We start from the raw sequence: 24,722 nt of genomic DNA on the forward strand, positions 1-24,722 counted from the left end.
CACGCACCAAATGCGAGGTGCGCGTATGTGCGCAGCTCACGCCAAAAAGAGGTATGGGGTAAGTAAAACCACGCGCAGGGGTGTGTGATCAGCTGTGGCACGTGATCTTTTTTTTTTTAACTTTTAAAAGCATTTTTTTTTATATGAAGATCTTTATTTTATTTTATAAAAACGTCAAATCAATAAGTGAACAGTGCGGCCCCTAGGCACCGTACATTCCAAAAAAAATTTGCCCAAGTAGGTTGTAACAAAATGCTTTTAAAAGTAAAAAAAAAAAGGCTCTGACGATCACAGCTGAGCCGCGCGATCGTCAGAACCTTTTTTTTTTTTAACTTTTAAAAGCATTTTTTAAAAGAAGCGGCAAAGCAGGCAACTGGGTGGGCATGGGCGGGGGTGGGGAGCAGGGATTTTTGCTACCGGTTCCCCGAACCACCTGCTGCCATCGCTACCGGATGGGCTGATCCGGTCCGAACCGGGAGCATTTCACCACCTGCTTAAAACCTCTTCAAATGCGTTTCCTGGTTGCCCTGATTTCAAAGACAGGTTGTTTAATTTACTGGATGCAGAAAATTCCCCTTCGGTACAGTCTGTGCTTGGCAAGGGAAGTGGATGAGGTGCTCTGTACTTCTTTATTGAGAACTTCGACCTCATTGGGGGAGGGGGAGTTGTCGGCTGTGCCTGCTGGTCCAGAAGGGGAAGAGCTGCTGCCACCAAAACACCCAACCTCCCTCCCCAGTGGAAGATAGTCTATGCCTGTTCTCCAGAGCAGGGCTCTCCAACCTTGGCAACTTGAAGACTTGTGGACTCCAACTCCCAGATATTCCAACTCCCAGAGCAAAGCTGGCTGAGGAATTCTGGGAGTTGAAGTCCACAAGTCTTCAAGTTGCCAAGATTGGAGACCCCTGCTCCCAGAGCACTAAATCCTCGGAAGAAGACTTGAGATGAGGCCGAATGGGAACTGCAAATCTGGTCCAACTGTATAGATGGATAGAAGAAGAATTCTTTATTGGCCAAGCGTGATTGGACACACAAGGAATTTGTCTTTGATGCATATGCTCTCAGCGTACATAAAAAGAGAAGATAAGTTCGTCAAGAATCACAAGGCACAACAGTTAATGATAGTCATAGGGTACAAATAAGCAATCGAATCTTACTAGGAAACTATAAATCGTAAGGATACAGCAACAAGTTACAGTCGTAAGTGGGAGGAGATGGGTGATGGGAACGATGAGAAGACTAATAGTAATAGCAATGCAGCCTTAGTGAATAGTTAAGACAGTGTTGAGGGAATTAGTTGTTTAGCAGAGTGATGGCGTTTGGGAAAAAACTCTTCTTGTGTCTAGTTGTTCAGGTGTGCGGTGCTCTATAACTGCGGTCACTAAGTTGTGGTCCGCAGAAAAATTATTTGCATTTTTTATATTGCACTAAATGCTATTTTATCTTTTTAAAAATTCATATTAGTGGTCCACGGGATACACAATTATGAATTTAGTGGTCCCTGAGGTCTGGACCTACCCATCGTTTTGAGGGTAGGTCGTCGATATAAGGTGTCAGAAAACTACCCAGTTTGTTTTTCCGTGTCTATCTATCTATCTATCTATCTATCTATCTATCTATCTATCTTGGCATATTCGGGTCTTTTCCCGTGTAAGGTTGAAAGTATCTAGGCGACATTTCGAGGAGGTCGTTTCAACCTTACACAGGAAAAGACCCGAATACGCCAAGACCTACATACCTATACCCGTGAAAACCTACGAAAACAAATATATATATATATAAGGTAAAGGTAAAGGTTCCCCTCGCACATACGTGCTAGTTGTTGCCGACTCTAGGGGGCGGTGCTCATCTCTGTTTCAAAGCCGAAGAGCCAGCGCTGTCCGAAGACATCTCCGTGGTCATGTGGCCGGCATGACTCAACGCCAAAGGCGCAAGGAACGCTGTGACCTTCCCACCAAAGGTGGTCCCTATTTTTTCTACTTGCATTTTTTACATGCTTTCGAACTGCTAGGTTGGCAGAAGCTGGGACAAGTCACGGGAGCTCTCCCCATTACACAGCAGCACTAGGGATTCGAACCGCTGAGCTGCCGACCTTTCTATCGACAAGCTCAACATCCTAGCCCCTGAGCCACCGCGTCCCGCACACACGCACACGCACACACACATATGAATAGAATAGAATAGAATAGAATAGAATAGAATTCTTTATTGGCCAAGTGTGATTGGACACACAAGGAATTTGTCTTTGGTGCATAAGCTCTCAAGTGTACATAAAAGAAAAGATACATTCATCAAGAATCATAAGGTACAACACTTAATGATAGTCATAGAGTACAAATAAGCAATCAGGAAACAATATCAGTATAAACTGTAAGGATACAAGCAACAAAGTTAGTCGTATAGACTAACCTACATACATACATACATACATACATATATAAAATATATTAAATATATATATTTATATTTTAAATATATTAAATAAATATATATTTAAATATATTAAATATATAACATACATATTTCAAAAATTGTAGATTCTATTTCTCCAACACATTTATATAGCGAAATAGGTGGGTTTTGGTGAATTTGAGCAGCTTTTAAGCTTATTTTCTGTTCTGCAAAGAGAAGGGATGCGAGACAGAAAGGTGGTCCTTTTGGCCTCCTGGTATTTGCTCCGGGCAGTATTGGGGTGGGGGAGGAGCGCCCCAGGGCTGCCTGGCACGTTCTTAATGGAAATCCAGCCCAGAAACAGTTTTGGGGGACTTTTGGCATTTTCTTGTAGAATTTTTTTTTTATTGGCCAAGTGTGATTGGACACACAAGGAATTTGTCTTGGTGCATATGCTCTCAGTGTACCTAAAAGAAAAGATACGTTCATCAAGGTACAACATTTACAACACAATTGATGATCAATATATCAATATAAATCATAAGGATTGCCAGCAACAAGTTACAGTCATACAGTCATAAGTGGAAAGAGATTGGTGATGGGAACTATGAAACGATTAATAGTAGTGCAGATTCAGTAAATAGTCTGACAGTGTTGAGGGAATTATTTGTTTAGCAGAGTGATGGCCTTCGGGAAAAAACTGTTCTTGTGTCTAGTTGTTCTGGTGTCCAGTGCTCTATAGCGTCGTTTTGAGGGTAGGAGTTGAAACAGTTTATGTCCAGGATGCGAGGGATCTGCAAATATTTTCCTCTAAGTCTAAAGGAAATAAAATTACAAAGAAACCCAACGTGGAAGTGGGCTCCCCTGAACCAATCCAATGCATTCATTCATTCATTCATAGAATAGAATAGAATAGAATAGAATAGAATAGAATAGAATTTTGTATTGGCCAAGTGTGATTGGACACACAAGGAATTTGTCTTGGTGCATAGACTCTCAGTTCATTCATTCATTCATTCATTCATTCACACACACAATTTCAATCCTTGTGCAGGCGCTCCCATGTGTCGAAGCGCGGGGGACGCGCGTTCACCGCTTCACATTCTCACGCTCTTTATTAAACCCGAGCGGAGCGTATCGGAAATCCTGGCCGAGCGAGGGGCGCGTTCTTCTCCCCCGAAGCCAGCTCCGGCGGCCGGGGGGAGTTGGGGGAGGGGGGGGGAAGGGACGACGACGATCCGCCGAGCGTTTCCCGAGCTCGCCCGAACGCGGCCTGAGAGCCGAGCGTCTCGCGCAGGCGCCGCCGTCACTTCCGAAGCCGGGAGCCGAACGTCTCCGGACCCGTCCGAACGCCCGAACGTCCGACGACGTCGTCGCCGCCGCTGCTGCCGCTGCCGCCGCCGCCGTCGTCCTGCCGGACTGCTGGAGGCGGCCGCCAGCGCCATGTTGGATATACCGCTCCGTCCGTGAGGAGAATCCGCCGGCATCGTTCGCCCGACCGCCGCTAGACGCCGCGGAGCCGCTTCGCCCGGCCACAGGGAGCCGAGAGCCGCCGGCGGAGGCGGCCCCATGAGCGGCGGCGCGGCCTGACCGGCCCCCGCTCGCCCCGGCCTGAGGAGGAGGAGGCGGCGGGAGAGGAGGAGGCGGAGAGGAGGAGGAGGAGGAGGCCGGCCGCGTTGTCACGGAGACCGGCCGGGGGTGCTGGCCCGCCGGGCTGCCCCCGCCCCCGCCCCGCCGCTCCCCGCCCCCCGCCCCGCCGCCGCCGCCGCCCCCGGCCTGGGGGTGGCTCCGCTTGGCCATGAGGTTTCCGCAGAAGGGGGCCCTCAAGCCCGGCGCGGCGGCGGGGGCGGCGGCAGCGGGGGGAGCGGCGGCGGCGGCGGGAACGGCGCCCTCCTCAGGGAGCGGCGTGGGAGCCGGGCCGGGCGGTCCGCCGCCGCCTCCGCCGCCTCTCCCTCCGCCGGCGGCGGCCGGGGCCGGGGCAGCCCCTTCCCCGTCTCACCCGGCGGCAGCAGCGGCCAGCGGGGCTCCTCCTGCCGCTGCTCCCGTGCCTCCGCCGCCGCCGGTAGCAGCAGCAGCAGCAGCAGCCGTGGCAGTAGCCGGGACCCCTCCTGCCGCTGCCGCGGTGCCGCCGCCGCCGCCTCACCCCGCCGGCATGAGGGCTCTGCAGGCCCCGCCGCCCCAACAGTATCCTTGGCCGCCCGGTCCGGAGGGTGGATGGGAAGAAGGAAAGAACGAAAGAAAAGAAAGGAAAAAAAAACGACTGAATGTAGGAGAAGGAAGATCGGAAGGAAAGGAAGAGAGAAGAAGGACGGAAAGGGAAAGGAAAGGAGGAAGAGGAAAGGAAGATAGAAGGAGGACAGAAGGGAAAAGGAAGATGGAAGGAGGACAGAAAGGGAAAGGAAGATGGAAGGAGGACAGAAAGGGAAAGGAAGATAGAAGGAGGACAGAAGGGAAAAGGAAGATGGAAGGAGGACAGAAAGGGAAAGGAAAGGAGGAAGAGGAAAGGAAGATAGAAGGACAGAAAGGAGGAAGGGGAAAGGAAAGGAAGATAGAAGAAGGATAGAAAGGGAAAGGAAAGCGCCCCCCCCCCCTTTTGCAGGAGCCAGCAGTCTCCTTCCCGTGGAAAGCCGGCCGGCGCCAGGAAGCCGGGCCCCATGCAGGCTGCCTGAATTTTGGGGGAGAGGGGGCGGGCTGGACTAGAAGACCTCCGAGGTCCCTTTCCAGCGGAATCGAAACTTTGCTTTCATTCTGTCATCCCGGGGCCAGAAGGGTGTGACTTTACACACCCGGCTCTTTCTGCCTCTCCCCTTTCATTTCTTCTGGAACGGACCTTTTTCCCACACCCCGCCTGCTTTCTCTTTCGCTTTGGGGGGAAGAAAAAAAACCGGGGGTGGCGGGCTGGAAGGAAAGCTCCGAGCCTGCAGTTCTCTAAAGGGGAGAGGAAGATAAAGAGGCTTTTTAGTACCTTGTCCCCGAGGAAAAGGATGTTTGGAGGGGTGGCGTATCCCCACCACTGGATTGGTACCTGAGGAGCTGCGGGATGCGGTGACTGGAGGTTGTTGTGTGTGTGTGGGGGGGTGTTGGGGTTCATGCTGGATTCACAACCGGAAGTGGTGATGGTGGGAAAGAAATTGCATCCGATTTGTGTAAGGATGTGCTCTTCCAGCTAACCCTGAAGATGACCCTGCCTTGTTCTGACCGGTATTGCCTTTTACAAAATTGACTGGTGACTGAGATTAGTCAACTTTTTATTTTATTTACGGGATAGGAACGTCTTGCTGGCAAATCCTTGTTTTCTGAATAAGACGGGGGAGGGGGCGGGCTTTTTGGCAACCTAGACCTATTCGGTGTCTTTGATGGGGACATTACGTTTAATACTTCGATTGCTATGAAACGGGAGCGGGGAAATGGCTAAATCTCACATAACTACGTGAAATAGGTCTCCAGCACTCCTTAAGGGGGAGGGTTGCTGAAAAAGCGTCTTTTTTGTTTTTTGTTTTAATTGTATATATATATTGGGTTTTTATCTTTTGGCTGTACACCGCCCTAGGTATAAAAATCTAATAAAATAAAATAAAATAAAATAAATTCCAAAATGGTCACCCTTAGGGGGGAAAAAAAAATTTGTGGATGGTGCATTGGTTGCTTGGCTAGGCGTTTATGAGGTTAGGATCTCTTACGGAGGTGTGTGAGAAAGGAAGGTATGGAATTGGGAATGTTGGGAACAGGGTGTTTGAAATGTGGTCTGTTGTATGTAGGGAGGGGAGGGAAAGGATTGTGTTTTAATTTTGGGAATGTTCTGTGAATTTAGATTGGTGCCTGAGGGTGATTGCCAGAAGTGCTGGGGTTTTTTTGCTTTGTCAGCCAGGTTACTGTAGAATTCGTAATAAAATAGTCTTTCTCTTGGTTGTATGGCCCAGTGCATTGAGTTACTTGAATGCAACATTTCTTTTTAGGCCTTTTTGTCGCTTTTCTGCTTCTGAGTAAGGTAGGCATGACAGACCCTCTTAAAGTCTCCAGATCTGTTTTCCTGCTTGGATTAAATTCAACTGAGGACAGTATGCTTCATCCTCCCTTGGTTTATATTCCTCGAACAGCTCAAAGTCTTTGGTTTAGTACAGATTGAACTTGTATCTTTTAATTTCTCCAGAATCTTTTTTTCTACAAAAGGACTGTGTAGGTTGGCACCCATTTTAAGCATGGCTGCCATAAATAAAATTAGTTTAGGGTACTTTGCAATGAATGACAGTGGGCAAGTAGGCCTGTGGATTTGTGTGTGTGTGTGTGTGTTTCTCTGTTTAACACTCTTGGATTTTATGAAAATGCATTTTAAAGCTGGAAGGAAATAGTTTTATGCTCCAGGACTTAGTTGGCTTCTGGGATTTTTGGTCTGGGAGTAGAAAGTGACTTTACAATATTGTGTATTTTTGTAAATAAGGATTAAATGTATACTTTCCAGCATCAGTGAATGTGTAGTAAATATGGCTTGGAAAGAAGGCAAAAATACTCACACACAGGGCATTGTAGGAAACGGGCAGTGTTAATATGTGATGGCGGAAATCACTGGGGTATTTTATTTTTGGGGTCAAATTTGACGGTTTTAATTTTCGGCCAATTATATAATATGTTATTTTAACTGTTGTTTTAATTTGTATATTGCACTGTTTTAATCTGGCTGTATACCGCCCTGAGTCCTTCAGGAGAAGGGCGGTATAAAAATCTAAATAATAAATAAATAAATAGTACCTTTTCTGACTGTTGTATTTCGCCAAAAGTCATAAGCTTCTGTGAGCATCATCAGATGAAGGTACTTGTAACTGATAAGGTCCTGTCTCATGAATAATCTGCGTAACTAATCTGTCTCCCCCTCCTTTTTCTATCTCACCCCAATTTAAATTCTTCATCAGTCTAGCTACCCTAGGCTCCCATCAAATGAACCACCACTGACAACTTCCCCTATTAAAACAGATTTTATATTTGTTTGATTTCTGCAGCTGCCCATCTCAGCAATTGACTGGGTGATTCACATTATATTTATTTATTTAATTTCATTCATTCATTTACTCATTCATTCATTCACTCGGTCGTGTGTGTGTGTGTGTGTGTGTGTGTGTGTAAGATGGACAGCTATAGAAATCATATATATCATCTTAGCAAGTGACTGGGCAACTTAAGAGTTGTTGGAAAAGGTGCTTCTAGACGCCTTTTGATTTTTACCCTTGCTTAGCATAGGTTTTGTAGTTCCATTGTGTTTTTCTGGAAATTTGGAATTTTTTAAGAAAATGTTGGATAACCATCTGTCTGAGATGGTGTAGGGTTTCCTGCCTGGGCAGGGGGTTGGACTAGAAGGCCTCCAAGGTCCCTTCCAACTCTGCTGTTATTATTATAAGGAACAACTGGGTTTGTAGAAGCACAGTGATGCCTCTCACTTATTGAAAAAATCTTCCTTAGGTTATTTAAGAACAAGAAGCCTGGAATTGCTGCTAAAAACATGAGCACAGTGTTGTAACCTAAAATTTGTTTCCGTGCTTGCCTTTGGATATGAGGGGTGAATCTGGTCCAGATGCCAATGGTCAACAGAGAAGAAAAAAAAACAAAGAGTTTGAACTTCGCAGCACCAACCTGTATTAAAGGCGCTGCTGCTTTGCGCTGCAGCGAATGCAATTGAGGCTTCTTCCCTGTCCGCAGTGAAGACTCTGGACTGGTCAAGTTGACTCTCTTGTGAAGGCAAGGGCCAGCTAAGGGTGTAACCCCTCAGTCTGGAGACCTGCGTTGTGACAATCGATTGAACGTGCCCTATTTCTGAATTCCACTTACCAGTTTCCATCAAATTTTCTGATCGATTACTTTGCAAAGGTTCTCTTTGCACGACAGGATTCACTGATTTCAGGCAGGTAATACGTTGTGTGAAGAGCTAAACCCAGTTAGCAATGGGGATACATTGGGCGAGGGCTGGGGTGTGTGTGTGTGTTGCTGAGTTGATTCCCTGTAGAAAAAGAGAGAGTGTTGTATTCAATTGAGGTAGGAGATTGATCTACCTCTTCCAGAGCTCCTGGAGCAGGGTACTTGTGTGACCCTGCAAAAATTCCTTTCTCTAGTCCATCTCCATTTTTGCTTTCCAGGTGCTTTCTGTGGCCAAGGGGAGACAGGAAGGAGGACAGGAAGCGCCAGGGTGGACATGGCGGGGAAATGGAGGGTGGGTAAGTTTTCCCCAGCGTAGTTGGGGAGGAGACGGATGGCGCTTTCCTTCTTGGGCAGCTGGAAGGCCAACAAAGATGTCTGCTCCCCACTTGGCTGGTGCAGTCCTATGCTGCTGGCACCCAGTGGGCAAAGTTGAGCAGAGTGTCGCGGCCTACCCAGCCACCCTGATTGCAGGTTTCGCTTCTGCGTTTTCAGGAGAGGAAGCTGTGTGGTTTGAAATTCAGAGGCTTTCCGCTTTCCGGTGTTGTTTAATAATATTGGGAATGTGATACGTTGCAGGCGCAGGCCACTCCTTCTCTCCTTCTACGAACTGCAGCAGAGCCGTCCTTCAGAAGCCTCTGAGGATTTTTCTCTCCGCTGCAATGATGGTGGGTACAGCTGATCTGGCTTTTTTTTTTTGAATGAAAATGTATAACAACAGCAGGGAGAAATGCGGGGACGGACAGCCAGGATGCGAAAGCAAAGAAAAACTGAAAAGAGAACGAAACGGAGCCAAGAGCCAAGCCTCCCCAGAAGGAGAGAACGTGAGCTATATCGCGGGAGCGAACAGGCTGCTTGAGACAGGTGAACTCTGAAAGCTGCTTTGGGTGAGTCCTTTCAGGGAGGCTGAAGGGCTGCTTGTAATGCCGCCGGCTGCCTTGTTGATTGCCGACATCAGCAGGATAAACACGCAGTTTTTGGAGAATGGCCGATTTGGATCCTTTTGGGATTTAGAGGCAGCCCAAAGCCCAGAAGACCTCTGATTATGCAGGTGCGAGTTGGACAGCCAGTCATATCAAGTTGGACATTTCTGTATAAAGAAATAGCGTGCTAAAGAGATTGCACAGTTGCTTCATTTAGGACAGTAGTGTGTTTTTTAGTGGCGGATGCAAACGGTGGGACTGGACTGCCTCCGTCCGTCCGTCCGTCTTTATCCAGTTACGCAAGTTATAGGTTCATTTTCATGCCACCTTAATACATGGCTTATAACTCTTTTACGATGAATGAGTCGTATGCTGGAGCTGCTATCCTTTGACCTGATCCTAGGAAGGAGACTCGCTTGCTTGCTTGCTAGCTGACTGCCTGGATGGATGGATGACTTTCACCCAGGGATAAAAGGAGAAGGGAGGCTTCTCCCTACCTATCAACTACTCTTGAAATCCTTTTGGATAAAGTCCGTTCAGGATGCGGCCACAACGATGGTTGTGTGAAGGAGAGACCATCTCCCTTTGCAGAGTCTGAGCCGGCCACATTAGTTGATCATTCCTTTCTGTTCCTGATATGAGTATTAGTGTTATTTATGCAGTTGAAAACAGTTTGGCCCCAGGTGAGTTGCTGACGCCTTGCTCCAAGGAGGTCTGAGATTGTGGGCATCCAGCACTAGGCCTTAGTGGTGGCATCTCTGTAATGGCTTTCCCAGAAAATCCACATTGCAAAACATTCTTTTACTCTTTACTGATGACTATTGGGATTTTGTTTAGATATTTTATACCTTTCATTATAATTAACTTGATAAAGTTTCCTAATTTATTTATTTATTGTTTTGATTTATATACCGCCCTTCTCCCGAAGGACTCAGGGCAGTTTACAGCCGAATAAAACAAGAATATAAAAATTAAGAACATTGTTAAAACATTGTTAGGGGCCGGATAGCTCAGGCTGGTACAGCCTGTTATTAAGAACACAGCAGCCTGCAATTACTGCAGGTTCGAGCCCGGCCCAAGGTTGACTCAGCCTTCCATCCTTTATAAGGTAGGTAAAATGAGGACCCAGATTGTTGGGGGGGCAATAAGTTGACTTTGTAAAAATATACAAATAGAATGAGACTATTGCCTTATACACTGTAAGCCGCCCTGAGTCTTCGGAGAAGGGCGGGGTATAAATGTAAACAAAAAAAAAAAAAAGACTTATTCAATTTGGCTAACAGCTAAAATTCAATAAAAAACTAAAAACTTAAGTTAATAAAGAAACCATCACGTTTTGTTAAACAAATAAACAATTCTTGCTTGAGGAATTTTTGAGAGTTTCCAGTTTAGACTAAAATGGAACAGTTTGACTTTTTATTTTCTTTCTTTCTTTCTTTCTTTCTTTCTTTCTTTCTTTCTTTCTTTCTTTCTTTTTCTTTCTTTCTTTCTTTCTCTTTCTTTCTTTCTTTCCTCCCTCCCTCCCTCCCTTCTTTCCTTCCTTCCTTCTTTCTCAGCCTGATCAGTTGAGTGAAATGAATGAAAGTGCCTCAGTTTCTCAGGATTCATGCTAGGTCCCCCTGGATTGTGGGGCCAGCCATTTGGAACTTTATGCCAGCTCCCCTTATCTTGGGGGTCCTTTGCAATTAATGTGAGTTAACTTTGAACAGCCACTAAACGAACTGTTGTAAGTCGAGGACTACCTGTATTGCTGGTGATTTTGCTGGAAAGTTTGAGCTCATTGCCACACACAGAGACCAATGATAGCTAAAGTAAATATTGTGGTGATGTTTTTTTTTTTTCAGAAGCAAAATGCCATGTTTTTAATTCTTTCATGGATCTTTCTGGACAGTGGTGAGGAAGCACATCATTAAGTTCTTTGTGATTACTTTGTGCGGTTTAATGAGGTAAGAAGAAACTGGTTACTCGGCTGGTTTAGTTGCCTGGATGGTTTTGGGTTAGTAGACTGGTTCTGCCTTCCTTTTCTGCAAAAGTGGTGCTTGATGGAAGAATCCTCTCATTGCACATCAGCCAGCATATTGTTCATAGGGACCTTTAGTGACAATCCAACTACATTCCGGTTAGAGTCTGGCTGCACGCAATAACCATTTTAATCTTAACCTCAGCAAGAGGAGTGACTTCCAGAGAATTGTAGACCTAACGGAGCCATTCACTCCACTTTTTAACAGTGAATTTGATACGTGAAATTTTGCAGGAGTTCCGAACCACCTGGCTGTAGCCAGTGTTTGCATAGCAACACATCCACAACAGAGACAGTTTTCCATTGATAGGTGCGGTATGTTTAATATCTTCCTCCTTCGGTTGTAAGTGAGAAGCAGCTTCTTTTGATTTCAAGACGGTCTTTCCTGAGACAGTTCTTTTACCTGTTTGCGCTTATACTTTTGGAGCTGCTGCGCTGTGTTATTGGACTTTAAAGTTTCTGAGCTTTGCCCAGTTAGGAAAAAAAAAAGGATTATTGCTCTTTTTAAATTCTCAGGTTATGCTCCTCTCCCGACTAATGTTCTTTGTTTTTTTTTAAATTTCTGAGTTAATTTTGCAGAATTAGCTTTCATTAATGTTTTATTTCTTGGGTGTCAAACCACTTCATGACTACCGGGCTTCATTTTCAATGGTTTAAGAACCGGACCAGAAATGAAAACCTCTTGCAAATCTCCTGCTGACGATCAAATTAGATTTTCAGGAATATAATCCAACGCGTATATTTGTTTATAGTAGGGTGTGGGTTTTTGTGTTGTTTTTTTTGTTTTGTTTTGTTTTTTGGCCATTCCTTATAGTGAGTGACATTCTGTGAAATCGCTTTTCACTGACTAGAGAATTTTAAGTGCACTAATACGATTGCAGGAAACTAGTTTTGAAAGGAATCCCCGGGGGCATAAATATTGATAGGATGAGAACGGGCTTCTTTCTGCGAGAGACCTTTTGCATTTTCCTTGAATAATTCCTTTGTGACAGCAAAGAAGAGTTGCAAACAGATGAAAGGACATTTGCTGGCTGTTTAGCCTCCCATGGTCGGTGTAAGCAGGGCGGTTGAATGACGCTGGCTGTTCATTCAAAGGGCACCCGATGGCCCGGGCCGAGTCTTAATTAACAGTCAGGAAAAAAAAAGCCGGAGTTAAAACTGGTCCAAGGTGTAAAGAAAGATTCATTAGCCAGAGTGGGGTTGGGTTTCTGGCCAGCCGCTTGCCATATCTGGCGCGTCGTGGCTGAGATAGGCTGCCTTCCTCACATTTCCCGGTGGTACCCGCGCTGGGCACGTTCCTTTCAGCCGAGCTTGCAGATAGGACAATGGCTGTGTTTCTGGCTCCGGGGTGGGCAGCGTGTAGCTCCTGCAGAGGTCTTTTCCTGCCTCGCCACTTGGCAGCCAAGGAGACGTCCCCTAAAGAGCCACCAGTTGGTCCTTTCCTCTCCCCCCCCCCCCGGTTCCTTTTGGCTCTGCTCCGCCATTCAGAAGGCCAAAGAAACAAAGCGCTCTTTCAGACCGGGGGGCTTTTGTTAATGCTCCCAGCTTCTCTTCCCGGTTCCTAGTCCAATTGTTCCTCCTCAAGCAGTCCCAGGGGCTCTTGGGAAGCAACGTTCCCTGGCTGGAGGGGAAGTTCTGCCCCGATCTCATCAGGGAAGAGTGGAAAGACCCTGTCTTCAAAAGTGACCTGTTAAAAAAGGTCTGTTGGCCAGCATCCCATCAGGGCTTTTCAGTGGCTCCAGCGGCCTCCTTTACCTTGTGCAATTAAGCTTGCTCCTTCCAGAGCTGTTTGCAGCCATCCATTTTTTTTCCTATCCCGGTCAACAGTTCCCATCACCTCCCACTTGTCATAGTTAGGGGCAGGGGTGTTACTCACTTACCTTCGCTACCGGTTTGCAAATGTGAGCGCGCGTGCGCAGAGTGTCAAAAACGGGACGTGATGATGTCTGGGCGAGTGGGCGGAGCCTCCTGCCGCTGCTACCGGTTCACGCGAACCGGCTGAATACCACCACTGGTTGGGGGTGATGGGAGTGGTATTCCAGTACATTTCGAAGAACCTGGATATCAACCGGGCTGGTCCTCCTGGAGCTCACCTTAGCGTAGAGGCTGTTTCCCTCTGAAGGGAAGGAGGCGGGTCGCTTTGGCGGGTCACCTCCTGGCGCAGCTGTCCTGGAATGGTATTTGGATGGAAGCAGTCCCCTGCTGGTCTTCCGGCTCGGTTAATTTCCTATGGAATATTTGCACAGTGTTATCGATGTGAGCAGTTTACCTTTTTCAATTCTCCCTCGTTTTCCAAGTGATGGGCTTCTAGTGTGCTCAACAAGCGCACCTGTGCCGAGAGTAAATCTGATGGCCTCATCCATCTGTTGAATCCTATGTTTACTACTCTCGTTGCTGTCCCGCCCTTTTCCCTGGAGGGGCCTAGAACATTTGACAAAAGAACGCTTCAAAACTCTACCCGGAAAATCAACGGTCCTTAAAGCAATAAATCAATGACAGGGTGCCTAATCAATAAGCAAATCTGAATGCAACTCAGTCTGGCCGGATATTTTGCTCCTTGGCAGGCGCTGCTGTTTCCAAACTCTGGGCCACGTTGCCTTGTCTGAGGCTGAGCAGGAACAGAGGGACGGAGACCTTCCTAAGGTGGCAGTTCTTGAGATCATGGCACCTTCAAAGCTGCTTCTTCTGGATGTCAGAAATGGAGCCTTGAAGCAAAGCCAGAGGTGATGGGCTCCTCTGCCACGCGGGCTTCCAGCCTGCTGAGTCCACAGATGCCCCTCTGCCACCGAAGCATCGGTCAGTGGACCAAGGGCTGAGAAGAGCTCCCAGCTTGTGGAGTGAACAGTTTTTCCTCTTTTTTTAAGAAAAAGTTGCTGGCAATCCTCGACTTATAACCACAATTGAGCCCCCGGTTTTTGTTGCTAAGTGAAACATTCGTGAAGTGAATTTTGCCTGATTCTACGACCTTTCTTGTCACAGTTGTTAAGTGAATCGCTACAGTGAATCACTTAACAACTTAGTTGTTAAGTGATTCAACTTGCAGTTGTTAAATTAGTCGCTTACGGGATGTTAAGCGAATCTTGACTTCGCTGGTTAGAAAGTCGCCAAAGGGGAATCGCCGAACCCCGGGACACTGCGACCGTCATAAATGTGAGTCACTTGCCAAGCGTCTGGAATCTTGATCGTGTGACCATCGGGAGGCTTCAGTGGTCAGCGATGCCAAGTCACTTTTTTCACATTTTTGTTTGGTGGAACAAACTTTGCTCGCTATCGACAGCATTCTTAATCTGGTGTCTTGTCTTTTTTTAAAAAACTTTAGAGGGCTTCTTTATTTATTCCCTCACAGCTCTTTATTAAATTCACTCATACAGTCTAATTAGCTCAAAACAATCCAGCTCCCTCTGGCTTTTAGAAATGGATCCTGAGAGTTTAACTTCATTTTTTTTTTACTTTTTTAAATCGGGCCAAGGGAGAAGATTTGTCCCCTGGCATCAGAGATGACAGCTCATGCTATCCTGACCCTTCCTCCCCATTTTGACCATCTCCTCAGTGGAAGTAAATTAATAAACTGTTTCAACTCCTACCCTCAGAACGACGCTATAGAGCACTGCACACCAGAACAACTAGACACAAGGACAGTTTTTTTCTCAAACACCATCAGTCTGCTAAACAAATAATTCCCTCAACACTGTCAGACTATTTACTGAATCTGCACTACTATTAATCTTCTCATAGTTCCCATCACCAATCTCCTGCCATTTATAATTGTATGACTGTAACTTGTTGCTGGCAATCCTTATGATTTATATTGATATATTGACCATCAATTGTGTTGTAAATGTTGTATCTTGATGAAAGTACCTTTTCTTTTATGTACACTGAGAGCATCTGCACCAAGACAAATTCCTTGTGTGTCCAATCACACTTGGCCAATAAAAAAAAAATTATATTCTATCCCCAGGAAGGGCTTTGTCCGCTAGATTAGAGGTCTCCAACCTTGGCAACTTTAAGACTTGCGGATTTCAACTCCCAGAGCAAAGCTGGCTGAGGAACTCTGGGAGTTGAAGTCCACAAGTCTTAAAGTTGCCAAGGTTGGAGACCCCTGGAATAGATGTTGCTCTTAAGTGGCGGATAAGGAAGCCGCAGAGCGAATGGCAGGATGGTTTCTCCAGGAAGTGACCTTCAGGGAACACAGGAAGTCCTTGATTTACAATTTGTTCGTTAGTGACCGTTCGAAGTGACAACGGCCCCCAAAAAAGGCGACCTTAACGACCACTGTTCACACTTGCGACCTTTGAGGCATCCCCCCCCCCTCCAGCCACGTGATTTGCATTCGGACGCTTGACAGCTGACTCACATTTATGACGGTTGCGGAATCATGCGATTCCCTTTTGCGACCTCCTCGGCGAGCCAAGTCGGTAGGGGGAAAAGCCAGATTTCGCCGCACAGCCGGGTTATTCGTTCAACAAGTGCCGCGATTCACTTAACAAACGCGGCAAGGAAAGTCGTTAAAATGGGGGGGGCAAACTCAACTCGGCAAAACGTCTCACTTCGCAACAAGAATATCGGGCTCCGTTGTGGTCGCAAGCTGAGGACAGGAAGAATGTAAAATCAAAAAAGGAGGGAAAAAAGTCATTTTTGTTTACGTCAGTTGTTTTTTTTTCCCCCCGAACTCATGAACCTTACGTATTGAGTATCATATGTCTGCATTTCAAAATGCAGAACACACGTGTTTTGCTGTGTCACCGGCCTCTTTTCAGTGCTGTGACGTGTCACATGATAAGGGTTTTTATTTTTAAGACCTACGCCTGTTTGTTAGCTCAGGTTTCCCTTCAGAAGTCGGAACTGCCATTTAGTCAAGGGCTCGCGGCTCATAATGGGGTTTTCTAAACCAGCTGGACGTCCCCTGGCATTGTTTGCGGGAAACAAACCTCACATTGATCGGGGAAAGCTTACGAGCTGAGGCTGAGGTTCCGGGTTCTACAGGAAGTGGGTTTTTCGACGCATACGTCCAGATTCTCCGTGAGGCAAGGCAATGTGCGTTAGGTGAGTTTGCCAAAGCTTTTGCTGTCTTCCCCTCCCCCCCCAACCTTCCTATCTGTGTTTACATTTTAAACGTGAATTTAATGCCCATCAAAAACCTGCGGGGTTTTTTGTAGGGCTACAAATTGGAGGAACAGACAGGTGATTCTCTGCGTTGCTCGCTGCATGCCCCAAATTGGGACGTTGCTCTCTTGAGTTGTGGTCAATAACAGCTTTCCCTGCGTGAATCTTCTTGGGAAGGCTGTCAGGGAATAAGGATAAAAAGAGCTGAGTCCTGGCAAAATCTGAAGAAAAAAAAAATTGTGTTGGCTGAGCAAGGTGATGCTTTCTTGGATCGCTTTCTTGGATGGCCCGTGCCAATCTTCGCAGCCTTCCTCTTCCGGATCTTGGAAACCTAGTTTATTAATCCCAAATTGGCTTGTGGAGGTGCCACCACAAGGGAAGTTTGTAGAGGGGCTTGAGTCACATGGAGCTTTAGCATCGGCTTTTGTGTTTTGTATATTGGTGGTCCTCAACTTAACGACCGCAGTTGAGCCCCACGTGGGAAATTCTTTAAGTGAGTTTTGTCTGTCCCATTTTACGACACTTCTTCGCCAAGCGAATTGCCACAGTTGTTTAATAAGTCACACGGTGGTTTGGCGCACCTGATTACTCCAAGGACTTTGTTTGTCAGGGGATCAGGTGACACACACACACACACACACCCTGCAGGACGTTGCGGCCATCATAAATGTGCGTCAGTTGTCAGGCATCCGAATGTAAATCACCTGGCCATGAGGGTGCTGCGACAGCCATACGTGTGAAAAATGGTCATAAGTCACTTTTTTCCCATGCCGTTGTCACTTCGGACGGTCACTAAGCGAACCATTGTAAATTGAGGGCTACCTGTACTCTGTAGTTTTGGAAAGCTAAAGAATTCTAATCTCCATCACTTGACGGGCAGGGGAAGTTGTTGTTGTGTTAATTTTGTGATGTCCTTGGCCATTCTTATGAGGCAGAGCAGTCACAGGTAGCTGTGGGGAACATATGTCTTCCGCTTAGTGTCTATTATGAGCCTCTGTGGCGCAGTGGTGAGAGTGCATACTGCAGGCTACTTCTGCTGACTGCCGGTTGCCTACAGTTCGACTCTCACCAGGTTCAAGGTTGACATTCTTCCGTCCTTCCGAGGTGGGTCAAATGAGGACCCTGATTGTTGGGGGAAATAGGCTGACTCTGTAAACCAGGGGTCTCCAACCTTGGTCACTTTAAGACTTGTGGACTTCAACTCTCAGAATTCCCCAGCCAGCTTTGCTGGCTGGGGGATTCTGGGAGTTGAAATCCACAAGTCTTAAAGTGGCCAAGGTTGGAGACCCCTGCTATAAACCGCTTAGAGAGGGCTGTAAAGCACCGTGAAGCGGTATATAAGTCTAAGTATATAAGTCTATTGCTATTGCTATTATGATTTTAGCTTTAGCTTCTCCCAAGTCCATAAGCCGAAAGGACAACTTTGTTGATATTTGGATAGAAAACGTTGGCGCTTTTGAAAAAGATTGACTGTTTCTTCCTCACGTCATATTTTCACCTGGCTCACCGGCTGCTTACCCGGAGACCGATCAAAGCGTTCTGTGTTGCTGTGTAGCCTCTTGTGTCATTCCCAAGAACGTGAGGAAAAGCCTGTAGAATCTCCTCTGAAACCCTGGTTAAGTGGAGTCCCAGGCATCTTTTTTTAAAAAAGAGATCAGCATCTTAAGCAAGCCGCCGAGAAAATAACCCACAGGTCTGGTCGTCGATTCTTTCCTGAAACCGCAACTGGGGGTATTTTTCTAGGACAAAGGGTCAGCGACCCGTGGCTCTGGAGCCGCATGTGGCTCTTTCATCCTTCTGCTGAGGCTCCTTGTCACTGGTCAGCACCACAGTTTTGAGAGGAGCTTCCAGTTAAGGGCGGGGGGAAGCATGGCATGCCAGGAGGCAAGGGGCAGGTTTTCTGGTCGGCTCCACAATTGATAGAGCTTGTCAATCGAAAGGTCGGCAGCTCGGCGGTTCAAATCCCTAGTGCTGCCGTGTAACGGGGTGAGCTCCCGTTACTTGTCCCAGCTTCTGCCAACCTAGCAGTTTCGAAAGCACGTAAAAAATGCAAGTAGAAAAAATAGGGACCACCTTTGGTGGGAAGGTAACAGCGTTCCGTGCACCTTTGGCGTTGAGTCATGCCGGCCACATGACCACGGAGACGTCTTTGGACAGCGCTGGCTCTTCGGCTTTGAAACGGAGATGAGCACCGCCCCCTAGAGTCAGGAACGACTAGCACGTATGTGCGAGGGGAACCTTTACCTTTGGTTAGGACAGGTTGAGGAAAAAGGACACCTCGCTAGGAGGAGACTCTGTGGTGGGGGAACCGGACTTCCGGTCGGCTTCAGGACTGAATGGGGGGCTTCCGGTTAGGACCTTTGTGGCTCTTTGAAGGTTTGAGGTTGCCGACCCCTGTTCTAGGGCTTTGAATAGGATCCTCCTCCTGCCCTTACCTGCAGTTCAGAGGGCTCTCCTCTGGCTTGTGACAGCACTTTTAATAGTGTATCTGGGGCAGCGGATTTAAGTGGCACGTTTGTTGGCTTATTAAATTCATTCCAGTCCCCAGAACTGTGGAGCACAAAAGGACAGTTAGTGAAAAACACCACGCTCCGTTTCTGTGCCCTTGGCGGAACGTGTCAGGCTGTGACTGTGTTACTTCACAAATAAATGTTAGTTTTCATCTTCCCATCTGTTGCGGCTTTCTTGTTATCCCGTCGTCGACTTACACACGCAGGGACTCTCTTGCCTTGCAATAACCATTGTTCTGGCTCCTGTGTGAATGTTAACAGTTGGTGGCATCGGCTTCTCACGATTAAGAGGCCGACTTCACTAGAAGCAAAAAAGGTCGTTCGTAAAAATCATACTTTTCTTACAATTTTGTGGGGTGTGGTTTTTTCCCCCCCTTTCTTTTTCTTCCTTAACTTGCTGTTTTGCAGAATCCCCCGGGGTCCTGTACAGCAGCCCCTGGAGGATCGGATCTTCACTCCCACCGTCTCGGCTGTGTACAGCACGGTAAGGAGAACATCCAAGCAGCTTTTGCCAAGAGTTGTGGGGTTTTTTTTGGGTGGGGTGGGGAGGATGCTCTGATGAGTGACAGAAGCCTCGCCTTCCTTCTGTAGAGAATGAGCATCTCGACAACCCGGCAGGTTCAGTAACAGGCTGCCTCCTGTACGAGTCCCATTCACGTAAAACTCCGAATCGTAAAATACGTTTGTAATACATTTGCAAACAATAACGACGACGGGAGAGCAATTCAAAATTGGACTCCTGTCAGCGGATGAAGTGATTTGAAACCACCTCTTCATCCGGCCCTCTTTGGAGAGCGATGCCTGGTTCAGCTTCTCTCAGCTCCCTCTCGTGTCAGGGCATGCTGCAGAACTGGATTCCTTGGGATCGAATAGGAATCGGCTGTGCGAAAGATAACGGTCTTTGAGGGGCCGGCCAGGTTTGAGTTTTGGAGGAAGATCTCCAGTGGGAGGCTACCCAGGAAAGGAAGCGCCAGAGGAGAAAGGATTCCTTCCCACCTTCCTCTTGAACCCAGGGTACTATTGGGGCAGGCTTCCTAGCACAGGGGAGAATCCTCCAGTTACTGCAAGTTCCTGCTTGCAGGGAGAGTCCATTCCCACCTGGAAGAGGATTAGGAAGGCTGTTCCAGCCACAGTCCTTTTCCTGCGAGAGATGTGGGTCAGGAGGCCAATCCATTTTTGCTATGAGCCATTGCTGAGCCTGGGGAAATGCTGCATTTGTAAGAAGTATATCTGCTTTGGGGTGGCAAAGAAACTAGCCGGGTAGGAATAAGTGTAAATGCCAACTTTTGTTTTTCAATTAATACTCCCCTTAGAGTGGATTAAGTGAAACTGCTGATGGGAAAGTGTGTGGAAATTTAAAAAAAATCAGTACAGCTTTCCTTACCTATTCGTGTCCAGAGACCGGGGTCCTTGCTTGAAAGTTCAGCTTGGACTCTCTTCCCCATTTATTTGCAGGAAAGGCTGGGATTGTCTTGTAGGTAGTACTCATTGGTTTGGGTTTTTACTAGTAGCCGGCATTTCCCAAATGGAATAAGTTCGTCTACTAGAAAAGTGAACTAAATATAATAGCAACGTTAAAAAGGCCCTTTGCTCTCTTCCTTGTACCATGTTTCCCCAAAAACAAGACTTCCCCGGATAATAAGCCCTCCCCGAAAATAAACTCCCCGAAAATATTTAATCGCATGCACAGCCGGTCCCCGCCATTTCCTCCGGTTAGGGTTAGGGAGACAGAGCTGGAAATCAGGTAAGACGGCAAGAGGATCCCCGTCTTACTCCACACGCCCCAAACTAACGAGACCTCTCTGAAAATAAGGCCAAGCGCTTATTTTGGGGTTCAAAAAAACACGGTAGATAGAAAGTAAATGAAGGTAAAGTAAATGATAAAGTAAATTAGAGACAAGTAAGATCATAAATGTTAGTACTGAAAATAAGAAGGTAAATAATCACAATATTTTAATGTAAGAAGAAACTTAGCTAAAAGCTTTTTGGTTATATTATTACTCTTGTTGCTACCCTGTTTCCCTCAAAATAAGACCTCCCCTGATAATAAGCCCAATCGGGCTTTTGAGCGCATGGCAATTAGGCCAAGCACTTATTTCAGGGTTCCAAAAAAATATAAGACAGGGTCCTATTTTTGGGGAAACACAGTATATCATTATTGTTTATTAGCTCGTATGTCACTGTTTAAACACCACTCTTTTTTTTTTTTCTTTTTTGGTCTTTTTTATTTGTAAACGGTATACCCCTGACAATGCACTGTTTTTCAGAAAAAGTGTTTATGAATAAAATTTATTTTTAGAAAAAGAAAGTAAATGATCAATGTTGGTAATTTGAGAATGGAATGCAGCCCAGAACTGCATCCTGTCAGAGGAAGGTATCACCTGGAAATGAAACGAGGGGAAAAAATGACCCACAGGTGCCCTTGGGGAGCATCTTCCCCATTCACATGTGCAAACTAACATCTCCAGAGATTCCTTTTCCCCCGCCTCCTGCTGGGATAGCCTGAAAGATGGAGCCCAGACCAGGGGCTGCTGGGGAAGATGGGCCGTGGTGGGGCTCCCTCTATTGGGAAGAGGAGGCCTCTCCCAGGAAGGGCAGCTACTTCGAGCTAAATCCCCCCCAACTCCAGCCAGGCTGCTAAGGGAAGGCGAGCCACCGAAGGAGGCTGATCAAAGAAAAGAGGGTAATCTGGCTCTTGCCTCTTTAGAGCACAGCTTTGCTTTGCTGCCTTTGAAGCAGAGATGTTAATTAGACGGCAGACAGGATGATGTCCCGGGTCTTTTTATCTTAAGCCTGGGTTTTGATCGTGGATCATCTTCAGTTTAGCCAAGGTTGGTGAGAGTCCCTTTCTGTGGGATTTTTCTTTTCTTTTTTTCCCCCCCTGTGGAGGGTTTGTCCGTTTAACTCACTTCCTTTTCAGCCGTGGCCCACCCAGCCTTCCGAGGGGGGGGGCTCTGCTTCCTTCTCCCACCCACGTGGGCTGGCCTCGTCTCCACCCACGGCCAGGGAATCGCCAGTGGCTCTCTTCCTTTGTGAAGAGAAGACCCGGCGCCATTGAAAGAGACCGGGAGTTTTCGACTGAGCTTTTTTTTTTCTTTTGGTCTTTTTATTTGTAAACGGTATACCCCTGACAATGCACTGTTTTTCAGAAAAAGTGTTTATGAATAAAATTTATTTTAGAAAAAGAAAGTAAATGATCAATGTTGGTAATTTGAGAATGGAATGCAGCCCAGAACTGCATCCTGTCAGAGGAAGGTATCACCTGGAAATGAAACGAGGGGAAAAAATGACCCACAGGTGCCCTTGGGGAGCATCTTCCCCATTCACATGTGCAAACTAACATCTCCAGAGATTCCTTTTCCCCCGCCTCCTGCTGGGATAGCCTGAAAGATGGAGCCCAGACCAGGGGCTGCTGGGGAAGATGGGCCGTGGTGGGGCTCCCTCTATTGGGAAGAGGAGGCCTCTCCCAGGAAGGGCAGCTACTTCGAGCTAAATCCCCCCCAACTCCAGCCAGGCTGCTAAGGGAAGGCGAGCCACCGAAGGAGGCTGATCAAAGAAAAGAGGGTAATCTGGCTCTTGCCTCTTTAGAGCACAGCTTTGCTTTGCTGCCTTTGAAGCAAGAGATGTTAATTAGATGGCAGACAGGATGATGTCCCGGGTCTTTTTATCTTAAGCCTGGGTTTTGATCGTGGCTCATCTTCAGTTTAGCCAAGGTTGGTGAGAGTCCCTTTCTGTGGGATTTTTCTTTTCTTTTTTTCCCCCCCTGTGGAGGGTTTGCCCGTTTAACTCACTTCCTTTTCAGCCGTGGCCCACCCAGCCTTCCGAGAGGGGGGCTCTGCTTCCTTCTCCCACCCACGTGGGCTGGCCTCGTCTCCACCCACGGCCAGAGAATCGCCAGTGGCTCTCTTCCTTTGTGAAGAGAAGACCCGGCGCCATTGAAAGAGACCGGGAGTTTTCGTCTGAGCTTTTTTTTCTTTTTTGGTCTTTTTTATTTGTAAACGGTATACCCCTGACAATGCACTGTTTTTCAGAAAAAGTGTTTATGAATAAAATTTATTTTTAGAAAAAGAAAGTAAATGATCAATGTTGGTAATTTGAGAATGGAATGCAGCCCAGAACTGCATCCTGTCAGAGGAAGGTATCACCTGGAAATGAAACGAGGGGAAAAAATGACCCACAGGTGCCCTTGGGGAGCATCTTCCCCATTCACATGTGCAAACTAACATCTCCAGAGATTCCTTTTCCCCCGCCTCCTGCTGGGATAGCCTGAAAGATGGAGCCCAGACCAGGGGCTGCTGGGGAAGATGGGCCATGGTGGGGCTCTCTCTATTGGGAAGAGGAGGCCTCTCCCAGGAAGGGCAGCTCCTTCGAGCTAAATCCCCCCCCACAACTCCAGCCAGGCTGCTAAGGGAAGGCGAGCCCAGCGCTTTCCCCCACCGAAGGAGGCTGATCAAAGAAAAGAGGGTAATCTGGCTCTTGCCTCTTTAGAGCACAGCTTTGCTTTGCTGCCTTTGAAGCAGAGATGTTAATTAGACGGCAGACAGGATGATGTCCCGGGTCTTTTTATCTTAAGCCTGGGTTTTGATCGTGGATCATCTTCAGTTTAGCCAAGGTTGGTGAGAGTCCCTTTCTGTGGGATTTTTCTTTTCTTTTTTTCCCCCCCTGTGGAGGGTTTGCCCGTTTAACTCACTTCCTTTTCAGCCGTGGCCCACCCAGCCTTCCGAGAGGGGGGCTCTGCTTCCTTCTCCCACCCACGTGGGCTGGCCTCGTCTCCACCCACGGCCAGAGAATCGCCAGTGGCTCTCTTCCTTTGTGAAGAGAAGACCCGGCGCCATTGAAAGAGACCGGGAGTTTTCGTCTGAGCTTTTTTTTTCTGTCTACAGAAGAGACTCTTTTAAGTTTTCTTCTGTCGGGTGAAAGCGATCCATTAAGGATGCGGCTCTTTTTCTTCCTAGAATCAGACAGGATCCTGGGAGCCCCTGGAGTCAGATCCACTACCATAAATCAACAGGGCGGGGTTCCCCCCCCCCCCCCAGCTATTCTGATGAGCACAAGCGATGGGTTCCCTATTGCCGGAGGTGCTTACTCCGTGGAGACAGTTCTACTCCGCTTTGGTTTCACTAACTAACGGCTTATCTCCTCGCAGGTTACGCAGGTGGCAAGGCAGCCAGGCCCTCCTGCCCCCTCCCCTTACTCTGCTCATGAACTAAACAAGGGGCATCCAGCCCTTGCCGCCACGCCCCCAGGACATGCCTCCTCCCCTGGTCTCACTCAGGTAAGATCGGCGGCTTCTCATTCGGGGATCTTGAGTTTGCCCCCCTCCCCAAAGCTGGGGTGGGGGGGGTGACATCAGGCTGGGCACGGGAGGTGGGCTGGAACCGGGGCGATGCCTCCACTGGCAGGACGACGCTTCTCTGGAATGGCCGGGGTCGGCCGCAAGGAGGGACACCCACCCCTGACCAAATCTGGATTACTTAGGGAGCATTTCACACACATCGTCCGTCCCCCGTCCCCGCACCCCCCCCCCCCAAAAAAAGCCTTGTTTCATTCGAGGTTTCCTTTTAGCTAACAGATGGTGGTTTCATCCCCACTCTGTATGCACCTAATGTCAGAAGCCATTTCCCCCCACCTCAAAAGCAAAGAGAGGAGAAAGGGTCGCAGCGGCAGCGCCTTGAAAAGCAACAGCGGCGGTGGCCGCCATGACGGCAGCTTAGGGTAAACCGAGGCCCGATGGAAGCTGGAGGCAGCCCCGAGCAGCCACGGCTGCTGGTTCAGGATAGCTCTCAAACACACATTCCCCTGGAGTTTGGGCCCAGAGGATTGAGCAGGAACAAGATGGCCTTTTGTCTCCCACTGCAGCCATGGCTCATGGGG

General features: G+C 47.5%; 1 protein-coding gene across 1 annotated transcript in view; it reads left to right on the top strand.

Annotated features, from left to right (window-relative positions):
- Positions 1–4,045: 4,045 nt before the first annotated feature.
- EIF4G3 (eukaryotic translation initiation factor 4 gamma 3) overlaps positions 4,046–24,722 on the top strand; it is a 72,924-nt gene continuing 52,247 nt past the window's right edge. Inside the window, exons 1-3 of the mRNA XM_058161504.1 lie at positions 4,046–4,572; positions 19,257–19,332; positions 23,995–24,123. Coding sequence (XP_058017487.1) covers positions 4,187–4,572; positions 19,257–19,332; positions 23,995–24,123 — 591 coding nt within the window. The 5' untranslated portion in view covers positions 4,046–4,186. The remainder of the gene's footprint in view (positions 4,573–19,256; positions 19,333–23,994; positions 24,124–24,722) is intronic.

This window comes from Ahaetulla prasina, chromosome 18, assembly GCF_028640845.1.
Source record: "Ahaetulla prasina isolate Xishuangbanna chromosome 18, ASM2864084v1, whole genome shotgun sequence".
NCBI classification, from domain to species: Eukaryota; Metazoa; Chordata; class Lepidosauria; order Squamata; family Colubridae; genus Ahaetulla; species Ahaetulla prasina.